At 52.0% G+C, this 15296-nt stretch overlaps 2 protein-coding genes and 1 long non-coding RNA gene across 6 annotated transcripts in view; 1 reads left to right on the forward strand and 2 right to left on the reverse strand.

Annotated features, from left to right (window-relative positions):
- LOC310768596 (uncharacterized protein) overlaps positions 1–15296 on the reverse strand; it is a 191400-nt gene that overhangs the window by 82701 nt on the left and 93403 nt on the right. The gene's annotated exons all lie outside the window — the stretch shown is intronic.
- The window catches only part of LOC310769158, a 254965-nt gene that overhangs the window by 30019 nt on the left and 209650 nt on the right, over positions 1–15296 (forward strand). The gene's annotated exons all lie outside the window — the stretch shown is intronic.
- Positions 12906–15296, reverse strand: part of LOC310768680 (leucine-rich repeat and fibronectin type III domain-containing protein 1-like protein) — a 69199-nt gene continuing 66808 nt past the window's right edge. The window contains exon 2 of one of the 2 annotated variants that reach the window (XM_083627298.1): positions 12906–13601. In XM_083627298.1, the coding sequence (XP_083483424.1) occupies positions 13100–13601 (502 nt within the window). In that variant the 3' untranslated portion in view covers positions 12906–13099. The remainder of the gene's footprint in view (positions 13602–15296) is intronic. The other variant, XM_083627297.1, reaches the window with a different exon arrangement.

The raw sequence follows: 15296 nt of genomic DNA on the forward strand, positions 1-15296 counted from the left end.
GACACCGCCGCCGCGTGCACGGCAAGCAGGCCCTCTCGCGAAATCCTGGAAGAGACGCCCCTTTTGCGCATCCCATCATCTTGGGGAGCCACCCAGGTGGGACTCGAGCGCCTCAGGGGATGCGCTGCGTGAAGACCGAAGGACATCGGGAGAGCCTGCAGGATCAGGCCGGGGCTCGTCAGGTGCAGCGCCATCAATGGGGAACCAGCAAGCAGGATCCGAGCGCCAGAGCTCCTCTCCTCTCCCGGGGCTTCCAGAAACGAGTATCCGGAAGCATCGCCATCGCCCTGTTTAGGGAAGTGTTATGTACTGAGTTGAATAGGATCCAAACTGCAGCAGTCTGATGGGTCCTAGAACAATAGGATTCAGAATGCAGCAGTCAGATTGGTCCTAGAACAATGCAGCAATATGATTGGTTGGCAGGAACCACCCAATCATGCTCCAGATAGAAGTGAATCCACAACCTGATTGGCTTACAGTAGAATTCCGGAATTAGCCAATCATGTGCAGCCCATTGTGTAAATAATGTATATAAAGCAGATACCTTGAGGGGACTTTCATTCATTCCTCCTCACCACTATGAGCTGAATAAAGAGCATGAAATCACTTTGCGACTCTGAGTATATTTCAGGAAGTTTTTAATGTTTGATGTTTTATTGTATTTCAATATTCTGTTGTGAGCCGTGCAGAGTGGCTGGGGAAATAATAATAATAATAATAATAATAATAATAATAATAATAATAATGATAATAATGATAATAATAATAAATTTTTATTTATACCCCGCCCTCCCCGGCCAAGACCCTGCTCAGGGTGGCTAACACTGAATATAAATACAGTAAAAACATTAAAAACATTAAAAACAAAACAAAACAAAAGTTTATTAAAATGTAAGTTAGAATACAGCTTAAAATGCAGCTTAAAATGCAGCCTTGTTTTAGTGGTAGCCCATAGATCAAAGCCATAAGGGGAGAAAACGTCAAATATTCACCAGAGCCAACTATCCATGCTGGTCCTACAAGGGAAAATTTATATACAAATCCCATATATGGAGTTCCATAAAAAAGGCGGGGGGGGGGGGTTAGACTGAGTCCAGCCCAAAGTCCAGGCGGAACAGCTCTGTCTTGCAGGCCCTGCGGAAAGATGTCAAGTCCCGCAGGGCCCTGATCTCCTGCGGTAGGGCGTTCCACCAGGCCGGGGCCAGAGCTGAAAAGGTCCTGGCCCTGGTTGAGGCCAATCTAACCTCCTTGGGGCTCAGGACTTCCAAAGTGCTGTTACCTTAAGGTCCTCCGCCGGGCATACCAGGAGAGGCGGTCCATAGATTCGATGGTCCTAGGCCACATAGGGCTTTAAGGTCAAAACCAGCACCTTAAACCTGACCCTGCACTCCACCAGGAGCCAGAGCAGCTGGTAAAGCACTGGATGAATGTGATCCGCAGCGAGGACCCTGTAAGGAGCCTCGCCGCAGCATTCTGCACCCGCTGGAATTTCTGGGTCAGCTTCAAGGGCAGCCCCATGTAGAGTGAATTGCAGTACAGTCATACCTCGAGTTACAGACGCTTCAGGCTGCATTTTTTCGGGTTACAGACCCACTGAAACCCATAAGTACTGGAATGGGCTACTTCTGGGTTTCGGCAGTTGCGCATGCGCAGAAGCACTGAAACGCAACTCGCGCATGTGCAGACATGCCACTGTGGGTTGCGAACGTGCATCCTGCATGGATCACGTTCGCAACCCAAGCATCCACTGTAATCAAGCCTGGAGGTGACGTCGAGTGGATCACAGTGGCCAGGTCAGGGCAAGAGAGGTAAGGGACCAACTGCTTGATACGGTGGTGATGGAAAAATGCCACCTTTGCTGTCGTTGCAACCTGCGCCTCCTTGGAAAGGGAGGCATCAAAGGTTACACCCAACCTCTTGACAAAGGGCACTGGTAGTAGTAGCAGTAGTAATAGTTGCAACCTACAAACGTGCCCCCTCTCTGGCTTTGCAGAGGAGTGGAGCAGGACCCTCTGCTCCCTGACGTAGAGGTGCCCCCCCGCATATTCCGCTATAGTCTTCTCCCCAATGCACCCTATCCAGAAGAGAGCGGAGACTCCCCAGATCCCAGAAGGGGCAGCACTTGCAGAGCAGAGAGACAACAGCCACCTGCCTTCTCCTGGCAGGGAAGACCTTGGGAGGGCGGGGCTTGGGCTCTGGAGGACCTGCCGGCAGATTTCATTTCCTATCCTCTCTAGGACTCCAGCTCAGTTCCTTTTAACCCCTGGCAAGCCGAGCGCAGCCAGCTCAGCCCCCCTCCCTCTCGAAAGCAGGACAGTGGGAGCGATGTGGAGGACACCCCCCAGATATGCTTTATTTGGGGGGCGGGTGGGGGAGGAAACTGATGCACGAGCAAGTCCATAAGTGCTGCCTTCCCTTTTGTTCATGCACCTAGTCACTGATGCACGCCCATAAGTGCATCCCCCAGCGGCTAATGGCTGCAATTAGCAGGCAATACTCCTGTTTTTATGAATGGAACCCCCACTGCCTCAATGTAGCAATGCTACGGACACTTCCAATGTGAAGCGGAAACAATTAATTCATCGTATTTTCCTTAGGAAATCTTGTACATACGAATGAATGTCCTGGACTCGCTGGATGCAGACGGGTGTGCCAGTCTGCATTTCTTAGTACTGAAAGTACTGATCTGATGTGTAGAGATTTTTGCTATTCTGCTTAATTCAAGAGGGTTCCGGAAAGTTTTCTTTCTGTGTAAAAGAAACGGGCGGAAGGTTCTTGTCTGAGTTATTTCTTGTTTGGGAAGCTGAGAGCAGCAGGTTTAAACTGAAACAAATTTTTTTTTTCTTCCAGTAGCACCTTAAAGACCAACTAAGTTAGTTCTTGGTATGAGCTTTCATGTGTATCTGAAGAAGTGTGCATGCACACGAAAGCTCATACCAAGAACTAACTTAGTTGGTCTTTAAGGTGCTACTGGAAGAAAATTTTGTTTTGTTTTGACTATGGCAGACCAACACGGCTACCTATCTGTAACTGGAACTATGGAAGGCACCACATTGAGCCGCATGAGGTTTAAACTGGTTCTGCTATCTTTCTGTCAAGGTCATTGAAATATACTCAGAGTCGCAAAGTGATTTCATGCTCTTTATTCAGCTCATAGTGGTGAGGAGGAATGAATGGATGTCCCCTCAACGCATCTGCTTTATATACATTATTTACACAATGGGCTGCACATGATTGGCTAATTCCGGAATTCTACTGTAAGCCAATCAGGTTGTGGATTCACTTCTATCTGGAGCATGATTGGGTGGTTCACACCAACCACTCATACTGCTGCATTGTTCTAGGACCAATCACTGCTGCATTCTGAATCCTATTGTTCTAGGACCAATCAGACTGCTGCCTTTTGGATCCTATTGTTCTAGGACCAATCAGACTGCTGCAGTTTGGATCCTATTCAATTCAGTACATAACACCCCTCCCCTCTAAGTTCCAGTCCTGCCCGGGAGGTCGCATTCATAGTCCTCAAGGTACGCCGGTGGCCTACGTGTGCGTTGCGGCCTGGGGTGTTTCCTGGTCTGGGGTTCAGGTTCTGGCTCGTGTTCAAAGGATGCTGGCTGTGATGGGGCTGTTTGGTCTGGCGCAACCGGCTCGCTCAGTCGTGGTTCTGGTTCCAGTGTCCTTTCGGCCTCGTGGGTCCTCTCTGTATTTACTGATTCTGCCTCTCCTGCTTGCCCCTGCTGCTCTATGGGCCTCACTGCCCCACTGTTCCCTTGGGACTCCTCTGACCTGTCCTCCTCCTCCTGGTTTTCTCCCGGGAATCGTCACCGTATCTGGTCGCAGTGGCGGCGCCAGCATTGCCCCCCATCTGTTAGCACCTCGTACGACACGGGGCCAGTGACCCTGGTGACTGTGGCGGGTACCCATGCAGGGCCTGCCCCAAAATTCTTTGCATACACTGGGTCCTGGGCCTCGAAGGTCCGGGGGTTCCTGCCTTCTCCCACCACTACCTCATCCTGAGCTCTATCGGGGTGAAGGCGGTCCAATCTGATTGCAAGGCGCCGACCCATTAGTAGTTCAGCGGGGCTCCGGCCAGTCGTTGAGCTGGGGGTGCTGTGCTGTGCTAGAAGGAATGTGGCAAGGCGGTACTCCCAATCCCCTTGCGTCATGCGGCGAAGGGTGTCCTTGGTGGTCCGCACCATGCGTTCTGCTTGGCCATTGGTGGCAGGGTGGAATGGCGCCGAACGGATGTGGCGGATGGCGTTCTGCGCTGTGAAGGTTTGGAGTTCTCCTGACGTAAATGCAGTCCCGTTGTCTGAGACGAGAGTGTCAGGGAGCCCGTGGGTTGCAAACAGCCTGCGTAGTACCCGGATGGCTGCGGACGTAGAAGTGGACGGTACCAGTGCGACTTCCAGCCATTTGGTGTAGGAGTCCACCACTATGAAGAATGTTTTCCCCTGAAAGGGGCCAGCGAAGTCCACATGCAGGCGTGACCATGGTGCTCGGGCGGACTCCCAGGACTGGACTGGGGCCCTTGGGGGATCTGGGCGGGATTCTTGGCAGGCCTGGCAGTGTTTGACCCAGGCCTCTATCTCTCCGTCGATCCCCGGCCACCACACATAACTCCTGGCAAGGGCCTTCATTCTTACTACCCCTGGGTGTGTCTCGTGTAGGGCTGTGAGGACCCTTTTGCAGAGGGGCTGGGGAACAACGACCCTGCTTCCCCATAACAGGCACCCCTTGTGGGCCGACAGTTCATATTTGCGGGTTGTGTAGCCGGCGAATTCTGGCCCGGGGCTGCTGCTGGGCCATCCCCTCCACACCCAGTCCAGGACCCGGGAGATGACCCTATCTTTCTTGGAATGGTGTGCAACTTCTTGTGCCTGAATGGGGCGGTCGGGAAGCAGCTCCAGGCTCATAACCTCTTGTGCGGGTGCTGGGTCGGGGCCTGTTTCCAGTAGCGGTAGCCTGCTGAGGGTGTCTGCATGGCCCATCGCCTTCCCAGGGCAGTGAATCAGTGCATACTGGTAGCTGGCAAGGAAAATTGACCAACTGAGGACGCGAGGAGACAGCACTTGGGGGGTCTGCTTTTCGGGGGCAAACAAGCCAAGCAACAGCTTGTGGTCAGTCACCACGGTGAAGGGCCGCCCGTACAAGAAATCACGGAATTTTTTACTCCCTTCACGATTGCCAGACCCTCCTTGTCGATTTGTGAGTAGTTCCGCTCGGTTGCGTTGAGTGTCTGGGAAAAGTATGCCACCGGTACCTCTCTTCCATCTGGGAGTTGGTGTCCCAGGACAGCGCCAATGCCATAGGGCGAGGCGTCGCATGCTAGCACCACCGGCAGCCTCTCGTCGAAGTGTGCCAAGACCGAGTTTGAGACAAGCAAGTCCTTGACTGCCTGGAATGCGGCCTCCTGGCACTGGCCCCACACCCAAGGGGCCCGCTTGTCCAGGAGTCTGTATAGGGGCTCCGCTACCGCCGCCTTGTGGGGAAGGAAGGAATGGTAAAAGTTCAATAGTCCCAAGAAGGCCTGAAGTTCAGTCTTGTTCTTGGGCGCTGGGGCATCACAAATGGCCCGTACCTTGTCCCCAGTCGGGTGGACCCCTTCTGCGTCCACCATAAATCCCAGAAAGTCCACCTGAGGCACTCCTAGTAGACATTTTTCCCGCTTCACCTTGAGACCCGCCGTCTGGAAACGGTGTAGAACGGTGTGGAGGCGGTCCTCAAACTCCTCGGGTGTGGGCCCGGCAATCAACACATCATCGAAGAAGGGGGTGACACCAGGAATCCCTTTAAGGAGAGAGTCCATTAGATTCTGGAATATGCCTGGTGCCACGCTGACACCGAATTGCAGCCGCTTTACCCTGAACGCTCCTCTGTGCGTCACAGTCGTCTGTGCCTCTGCTGTGGCCTCATCTACTGGCAGCTGTTGATATGCTTGGGCCAAGTCCAGCTTGCCAAAAATTTTCGACCCAGCCAGGGTGGCAAGAACATGGCTGACCACTGGCACTGGGTATGCATGGGCCGTGAGGGCCTTGTTTATGGTACATTTGTAGTCTGCGCAGATGCAGACCGAACCATTAGGCTTGACGGGTGTGACGATTGGGGTTTCCCAGGGGGCATTAGGCACCGGCTCCAGCACTCCTTGCTCCACGAGTCGGTCCAATTCCTCGTCTATACGGGGTTTCAGGGCGAACGGGACCCGGCGGGCCTTGAGCCTGACCGGTCGTACTGCAGGGTCAAGCTGTAGAGCAGTGGGGGGGGCCCGTATACTGTCCCAATTTCCCATCGAAAACCCCCGGAAATTCCTTGCATATGGCGTCCACGTCCACTTGTAAGCTCGTGTGGTTCACCCTGGTGACGGCTAGCCCCAGTGGTCCAAACCATGCCAATCCCAGTAAGCTAATGTAGGGGCCCTTGACCACAAGCAAGTCCAGTTGCCGCGTCCGCCCTCGGTATTGCACCCTGAAGGTCCCCACCCCCATTGTGGGGACCTTACGTTTCTGGAAGTCCCGGAGGGTGAATGGGGCCGGCCTGAGCTTGGGACCCCCAGTAGGACACAGTTTCCTTAAGGTCCTTGCCGAGATTATGGATAGAGTTGAACCCGTGTCAAGCTCCATGCGGCATGGGGCCCCCTCTATCTGTACCTCTACATAAATTTTCTCTACATTGGGGTGGGGCAACTGGTATACCTGGAAGTCCGTGAGCTCCGTTGAGTTGCCTTGGTGCGTTGGGCCCCAGGCCCTGGGGCTCTTGGATTGGTCATCTGATGCCTGGCGTCGGGTGGGCCAAGCCCGACACACCCGGGTGATGTGTCCCAATTTTCTGCACTGCCTGCACTCTGCGTTGCGGAAACGGCAGGTCCTCCTCTTGTGACTTTCTCCACAGCTTGCGCAGTTCCCTCCTTCTCGTCGAGGCAGCTGTGGTATGTGGGCTGCTTGAGTGCGCTGCTGTACTCGGTGCACCGCCTCCTTGTCAGATCCTGAGTCGTTGGTGAGGTCTTCGTGGTGGACCCTCGGTTGGGATGGCAGGCTCGGCCGTGCCTCTTGCGTCGACCTCTCGGCAGCTTCCGTTGCCAGGGCCTCCTCCAGAGCGACCTGGAACGTTAGGTCCTTCTTAGCGTAGAGGCATCGTTGCAGCTTCTCATCCTTCAGGCCACCGACGAGGCGGTCATGAAGCATGTTCTCCAGCTCTGAGAAGTTGCAGAACCGGGCAGCTTGGCGGAGAGAGGTCACAAACCCAGTTATGGTTTCCCCAGGGGCTTGCCGCTTTGCGTAGAAGGCATTTCGACGAGCCACCACTGAGGGCTGTGGCGAAAAGTGCCCCTTCAGCTGTTCCATTATTGTTTTGTAAGGAACAGTAGCGACGTCTTCAGGCGCAAGGAGAGCCCGGGCGATTTCAAACGTCTCCTCTCTGCAGACGCTGAAGAATATCGCCCTCTTCTTGGCGTGTTCTTCCTCGGTGACCCCTTTGGCTTCTAGGAGCAAGGTGAAACGGGAGGTGTACGCTTCCCAGTCTCCAGATGCTGGGTTGAACGGCGAGAAGCTGCTGTCGGTTGCCATTCTGAGTTCCTTGTGTCCCGGAGCTGAAGCCTGGATACATGGTGCGAGGCAGCGGTGCGGCAGGTGGCGGTGCTGCGGTGCTGTGTGTGGCAGTCTGCTCAGCGGGATCCCATCCTCATCGCCAGTGAAATATACTCAGAGTCGCAAAGTGATTTCATGCTCTTTATTCAGCTCATAGTGGTGAGGAGGAATGAATGAAAGTCCCCTCAAAGTATCTGCTTTATATACATTATTTACACAATGGGCTGCACATGATTGGCTAATTCCTGAATTCTACTGTAAGCCAATCAGGTTGTGGATTCACTTCTATCTGGAGCATGATTGGGTGGTTCCTGCCAACCACTCATACTGCTGCATTGTTCTAGGACCAATCAGACTGCTGCATTCTGAATCCTATTGTTCTAGGACCAATCAGACTGCTGCCTTTTGGATCCTATTGTTCTAGGACCAATCAGACTGCTGCAGTTTGGATCCTATTCAACTCAGTACATAACACCCATGCTGACTAGAACAGGCCAGGAGGAGCCCGGGTCTCTCTCACTTTCTCTTTCTGTATCTTTGTTCTGTGCCAATTCTGAATGTACAGTGGACACTCGGGTTGCGAGCGTGATCCGTGCAGGATGCACATTCGCAACCCGCGTCTGCGCATGTGCGGGTTGTGATTCGGCGCTTCTGAGCATGCGCAAAGTGCGATTTAGCGCTTCTGCACATGCGCGACCACTGAAACCCGGAAGTAACCCATTCCTCTACTTCCGCGTTTCAGCGGTCTGCAACCTGAAAAAACGCAACCCGAAGCGTCTGTAACCCGAGGTATGACTGTATTGGATTTGTGACCATTATGCCTATTTGCCTTCAACAAAGCTCTGCTGGATGAAGTACAATTGCCTCTGGTCTATTTTTGGGGTCTGCATAGTGTTTTTTCCTCCTCTGGAGCTGGCATGTCTTCTCCCAGGGAAAGAAGGCTCAGAGCCCAGCGGAGGAGTGATGCGTGGTCAGAAAGAGAAGAGGGGGCAGATGGGGGGAGTAGAGGAGGTTCAGGAAGCAGAAGAGGTTTAGTGAAGAGAGGGAGTCTGTGGCAGAGAGCAGTGCAGAGGCCGGGGGGGGGGTAGGCAAGAGGTTGAGTGGAGGCAGGCTGGTGAAGAGCCCAGGGAGTCTCCCCTTCCTGCTGCAACCAGCCGCCCCCCCCCCCGTTCTCCCAGAAGATGCAGAGAAATGAAAAGAGCAGAGCAGGGATTGGTTGTGGGCAGACGCGGTTTTCATCGGAGCAAGATTTGCGGGGAAGAGCTACTGCGACCACTAGGCCTGCGCTGCTTTGGTGTCCTTGAAAAAAAGAGTTAACTGTACCGGTTCCGTGTTTCTTTTAATTGATGACTTACACTTGAGATGAGGTACAGTACTGTGTAAAATGTTTTGTAAATGCTTTATTCTTTGATTTCTGAAATCACTCCTTCATGTGTGCATTATGGGAAACCTTTGTCTGCCGTAGGCCCCTAAGTGCACAGAGCAATGTATGTCCAGACTGGCCGGTGAATGGAGCCCACCCGTCCTGTTGATTAGCCTTGTGGTCAAGTTGAATGAAACTTGTGATAACTGCTTGGAATGTCAGTGTCTCATGTAAACTCTGTCTGGAAAGGTGAAAGTCTTGCAATTCACAAATGGTTTGATTGACATATTGTACTTTTGACTTGTCTGACCTGCTGCAACCCCTCCTAATTTTGTGGTGTTTTTCTAGCATTTGCCTACGTGTCACTGACATTTGTAGGATGGGATTTCTTGCAAATGGAAACCATTAAAAGCCAGAACACCCATTGTCTCGGGGATCTCCTTTCTTTGCTTTCAGATAGGTTGAATCTTTGCCACGACAAATCAAACGATCAGAGCCTTAACCCCTTTGCTTTTTGCTTTTTAATATTGTAATGTTTCAATATTTTAATGTTGTATTTTAATCTTGTTTTTAAGTTTTATTCTTTCAGCTTGTTAGCCGCTCTGAGCCTGGCCTTGGCTGGGGAGGGCGGGGTATAAATAAAAATTATTATTATTATTATTATTATTTTGCCTTCTCTCTTTTTCCTTCTTCCACTCTGACTGAGGAACCTTGCTCCCTGCAAGGTAACCTCAGGTAAGGGGTCTGGCCCTAAAGCGACCCCTTACTTTCTGGTAAAAGGATCCTCTTTTCTTGGCTGGGTTCTGAGCTGTTCCCTCTCTTGGAAACTGAAACAGAAGGAACAGCTTGCGGGGTGGGGGGTGGGGAGGCTAGAACCAAAGTTCAAGAGCAAGGGACCTCAAACTGGGACAACGTCCTTGAGGCTCAGAGGGGCTGCCTGTCAAGGAGTCTTGATAACAAAACGAGCGGAGTTTATTAAAGGAAGATTTGTTGCAAAAACAACAAAGTTCACCAGAGTGGCGAGTACAGCTGTCCGTCCATTGATCAAGATGTCCGTTCTAAGGTGGGTGTTTCCGGCAAGGCCAGGAACAGCCAAATGCCTTCTTGTGACGTATTCTGTCTTGAAGACCCCCCTCCATACACCTCGACCGAGGGGAGAGGGGGTCAGCTCCCACCTCTTCCTCATTCCAGAAAACGGCTATAATCCTCTTGCCTTGTAGTTAACCCTCTCTCCTCCCAGCTCCTCTCTTCACTGGGAGCTAGCTGCAAACTTCTCCTGGGGTCTGGCTCATTCATGACACTGCCTGAGGACTCTCCAACAAGTTTGGCTATGTCATCCTACAAGAGGCCAATGAGTGGCTCAACAAGGACATCCCATTCCCCCCCCCCCCAAGCTCTCCATGTACCAGCCTGGTTTTCTTTCAGCCCCTCATCCTGAAGAGCCTGAGCAGTGGGTCCCACCTCCTACACTTCAAACAATGTGACGTATTTCATATATATTTGATACAAATCTATTCAGCTTACCTGTGTGTGGAAGGGAGACATGTATTGTAGCATGTTGTTGTTGTAGTTTGTATACAGCTCACTGCATGACTCTAACAAGCCACTCTTGAGTTCCTATACCAATAATCTAGGAACTTTCACCACTTGGGAACTCAGCCAAGTTTTACTGCCTGTATAATCTGCTCTGAATGCTGTATGGAAAAACACAAGAAACTGACCTTTGGAGAGTTTGTAAGTAAACCCATTTTTAACTTACCAAGTGTGTGGTCTTTTCCTGTGTTGGGGAGATTTGGAATTCACAAGGGCATGTTCTAAAGATCTAGCAGCCTTCATTTCCATGCTTTACTTTGCTGCATATTTGGTGATTTAAAATCTCTGCTGGAGTTCTCTCACCAAAGAGTAAAGGTAAAGGGACCCCTGACCAAAAGGTCCAGTCATGGCCGACTCTGGGGTTGCGGCGCTCATTTTGCTTTATTGGCCGAGGGAGCCGGCGTACAGCTTCCGGGTCATGTTGCCAGCATGACTAAGCCGCTTCTGGCAAACCAGAGCAGCGCACGGAAACGCCGTTTACCTTCCCGCCGGAGTGGTACCTATTTATCTACTTGCACTTTGACGTGCTTTCGAACTGCTAGGTTGGCAGGAGCAGGGACTGAGGAACGGGAGCTCACCCCATCACGGGGATTCAAACCGCCAACCTTCTGATCGGCAAGCCCTAGACTCTGTGGTTTAGACCACAGTGCCACCCGTGTTCCTCACCAAAGAGTACTTGCCTCTAAGTTTGAGCTTGACATCCCAGGAATGACTAGGTATATAAGCTGCAACAGCAGCAAAACTGTGCCACCACTAAGAAGACCCCTCTGAGTGCTGCCAAGGTCTCCGTCTCTGGCCTTTCTTTCTCAAGCACTGATCATACACAGATTATTCTGCAGGCTCCATGCTGAACTCTGTGCTCCCATCTTGTACCAGACATTTTTTCATCTACGACCCAAAGGTCTTCAGTCATGGGGATCGTTTCAAAGGGAACAAAGAGATTCTGCACTGAACCAGGGTTTTAAAAGGCCCAGTAGGAATCGGCAGAAGGGTGCAGATGCTTCCAAATGAACAGGTGACATTGCACAGGTTAGTGCAGACAGAGCAAGTGTGTTGTCCCCCCCCCCCCCGAGTCCTACTTCAGTGCAAGTTGAGTCAGATCAAGGCCACGTTGTCTGCAGCAATGCGGCTTCCCTTTCTAACTTGGTGTTCTTAGAAACACACAGAAAAGGCAATAAATGGAATGTAATGTGATTATTTGATGTGAACTGAACTTATCAAGGCTCATGGGGATGCGGGGGGAATTTCATGATGGACTTCCACCAGCCAGGCCTCCCTGCTGAAGCAAGCTGGGGGGGGGGAGGAGGAGGAGGAGGCCCTCCTGGCCTCCAGAAAGACCCTCGTCCTAGCAAGAGCCTGTTCTCCCCTGGTGAGCTGCAGAGGAGAGGGAAGGATGGTCCGAGGGGAGGTGTGGAGGTAACGCTCTGCTTTGCAAAGGCAAACCTCGCACCAGACGTGCAACAGTATGTCAAGGCAGCCCTGTTCAGGGAAGTTTTTAATCTGTGATATTTTAGTGTTTTTTGGTTTCTATGGAAGCCGCCCAGAGTGGCTGGGGAAACCCAGCCAGATGGGCGGGGTACAAATAATAATAAATTATTATTATTATTATTATTATTATTATTACGCCTGCTTTCCCTGACCTTTTGCCTTTGGGCTAGAAAATAGGGTTTTGTCCTTTCACAATTTGTTTGCTTGGCTGGAGCATGACGGGGGACGCAGATGTAATCAAGTATCGGGGGGAACATCTGAGGGAAACACCTGCTGACACGTGTATTTGCTTACGCTAAGTTCAGGGTGGTTTCACTACTGTTTCCAGTTGTTGACTTCTGCTAATAAAAGGAGCCTCGGCAGAGCTAGTCGGCAGCTTGCTTGGCGCATGCTTGCCAGCTTGCTCCTGCGCAGCTCACCTGCATCCAACCTCCGCTCGTCTCTGTTATTCCTACAGGGAGGGGCAGCCTCGGTTGACCCGGGCAGACAGGAGATGCCACTGGGCAACACAGCTAATGGCCGGTCACCAACACAAAGGGAGCCCTTAGCCTTGAGCTGCAGCCCAGTAAGATCGTAAGAGTCAACGAAGAACCTACTGGAGCTGGCCAAAGGGGGCCCATGCAGCCCAACATTCTCACAGGGACCAACTAGATGCCCTCATGGGAAACTTTCAAGCAGGACCCGGGCGCAAGAGCCATTCTCTCCTTCTGTGGTCTCCAGCCACTGGCATTCTGGCATGCTTGCTTGCTTGGGGAAAGCCTTGCTTAAGCTCAGGGGAAGGGATCGCTGCTCTGCTGCTACCTATCAGTGAATAAACATTCCCCAAAGGCCGTTCCGCCCCCACCGCCTGCGTTGATGTAGACGGGAGCACAAAGAAGCCCAAGCCCTTGTAAATCACACACTTTATATTTAATATAGTGCAACAAAAATAGTTAAGAATGCAAGAACTTTTACAGATTAAAAAAATAGTTTTTAAACCATCTGATCTTAAAAATAGACAATAGTCGTGACGCTTAAAAGACAACCACGCCGGGCATTGTTCTGCGCCCGTCGCCAGGGCTCGGGACGCCTCTTAGGAGAAACCGTCGCTCCTCCGAAGGCCTGCGTCTACGGGGGCCGCTCTCTCGCCCTCCAGGTCGACCACCGTCTTGCCCCTGGCAGGCAGCGCCACGCAGTCCTGTGGCAGCCCCTCAGCCGGCTTGGAGCCCGGCTGCACCGCAGAGCCGCCCTGGCCGCCGTTGGTCTGGGAGCAGACGCTGCTGACCCTGGCGCCCTGGCTCTTGTGGGGGTTGGCGTAGACTTTGTACTTCACCAGGAGGATGAAGATGAAGACGAGGATGGCAGCCACAATGACGCCTCCGAGGATGATGATCATGGTGCCGCCCAGGAACTGGGCGTGGAGGGAGTGGCACTGCCGGTACTCCTCCTCCGTGGAGAACTGCACGCAGCCCACCACGGCCGTCGCCGTCAGGAGCGTCACGCCGTCGTCGTAGACGGCCAGGACGCACAGGTCGTAGTCCCGCCCCGCAACCAGGTCGCTCAGGAAGAAGGACTTGCTGGCGGCGGGGATCATCCTGCAAGGGAAAGGGACACAGAGGGGGCTCAGTCCACAGCGCAAGCATCATGAACAGTGCGCCTTTGCCCCCGGGAGCGTGCAGAGGGCCGAAGGCACAAACTCAGGCAATTGGCAGAACTGGCCCTGTGGCAGGGGCCACCTTATGCCCATTTTCTGCATTTGTAAGTGATACCTTTGGAACTCCCTGCCTGTTGACCTCAAGCAAGTGCCTTCACTGTAGGTGCCTTTTGGTGCCTGCCCAAAGCATCCTGGTTTGGACGGATGCTGAGAAACTGGAGGTGATTTTAATCTATTTTAGGATTTTAACTTTTGTATGCTTTAAAGCAGGCTTGAAGGTTTTTCTGGGTTTCACTGTTTTATCTTCTTGTAGCTCACTTTTAGTTTTATTGAACAATCAAGTGGTGCGTAAGTTTTATTACCTCCAGGACCGCCTCTTTCTGTATGAACCTACCCAGACCCTGAGATCATCTTCTGAGACCTTCCTTCGTGTGCCTCCTCCTTGAGAGGTTCAGAGGGTGGCAACACGAGAGCAGGGCCTTCTCTGTAGTGGCTCCCCATCTGTGGAATGCTCTCCCCAGGGAAGTTCGCCTGGTGCCTTCATTACACACCTTTAGGAGCCAGGCAAAAACGTTCCTTTTTAACCATGCCTTTGGCTGACCTGATCGACATCCCATACCCTTTTAAAATGTGGTTCTTTTTTGGGGGGGGTATTATTGGGTTATTGCTTTTATTTTTATTTTATATATTGTGATCTTTTTTGTGAACCACTCTGAGACCTCTGGGTATAGGGTGATATATGAATTCAATAAATGAAATGAAATAATGAAAATATTTAATACTGACAACAAAGAGATGGGCTGACCGGCTGCTCTGGCAGCAGAAGGAGCAACTCCTGGTCATTTGGCAGGCTGAGGGGGGGCCCTTCAGAGCTCTGCCCTGGGACAAAGAGCAGGAAGGGAAGGCCCAATGGGGCGGCTAGTTTTCTGCTCAGCCCTCCTGCTCCCCCCGTGCCCAAACTCAAGAGAGCCACCTCCCTGATCTTTCCCTTGGGGAGACTCTTGTGGCTGCCCTTGCTGGCTGCTAATTCCCAATACATACTGATTATCTGTAGGTGATCTACCAATCTACCTTCCCACCTACCTAGCAATGTTTAGTTGTTTTTTAAGGATTGCTTTCCTCCATGTTTTGAGCTCTCCCTATTTTCCCCCTGTAAGTCACCTGGTGAGGTATAAATAAACATATGATAATATTAACCTGCTGGTCACAGCAAGCTTTATCCTGTTGCACTTTGCTTGCATTTTGTAAACTGCTCAGGTGCGTGACATTTCTGACACGCCCTCCACCTCGAGCCCTGAAGGGCAGGTTGCCACGGAGTCCCCATCTGACTGAAAAGAAGCAAAGCAGCTTGATTCAAGCCAAGCCAAGATGATGTCCCCACAAAGTCTCTTCATGGTTGGAGGATGGATGGCAGCCAATGGATTGAGGTTGAATCCTGACAAGACAGAAGTACTGTTTTTGGGGGACAGGGGGTGGGCTGGTGTGGAGGACTCCCTGGTCCTGAATGGGGCAACTGTGTCCCTGAAGGACCAGGTGCGCAGCCTGGGAGTCATTTTGAACTCACAGCTGTCCATGGAGGCGCAGGTCAATTCTGTGTCCAGGGCAGCCGTCTACCAGCTCCATCTGGTATGCAGGA

The sequence above is a fragment of the Podarcis filfolensis genome, assembly GCF_964270895.1.
Source record: "Podarcis filfolensis genome assembly, chromosome: 8".
NCBI classification, from domain to species: domain Eukaryota; kingdom Metazoa; phylum Chordata; class Lepidosauria; order Squamata; family Lacertidae; genus Podarcis; species Podarcis filfolensis.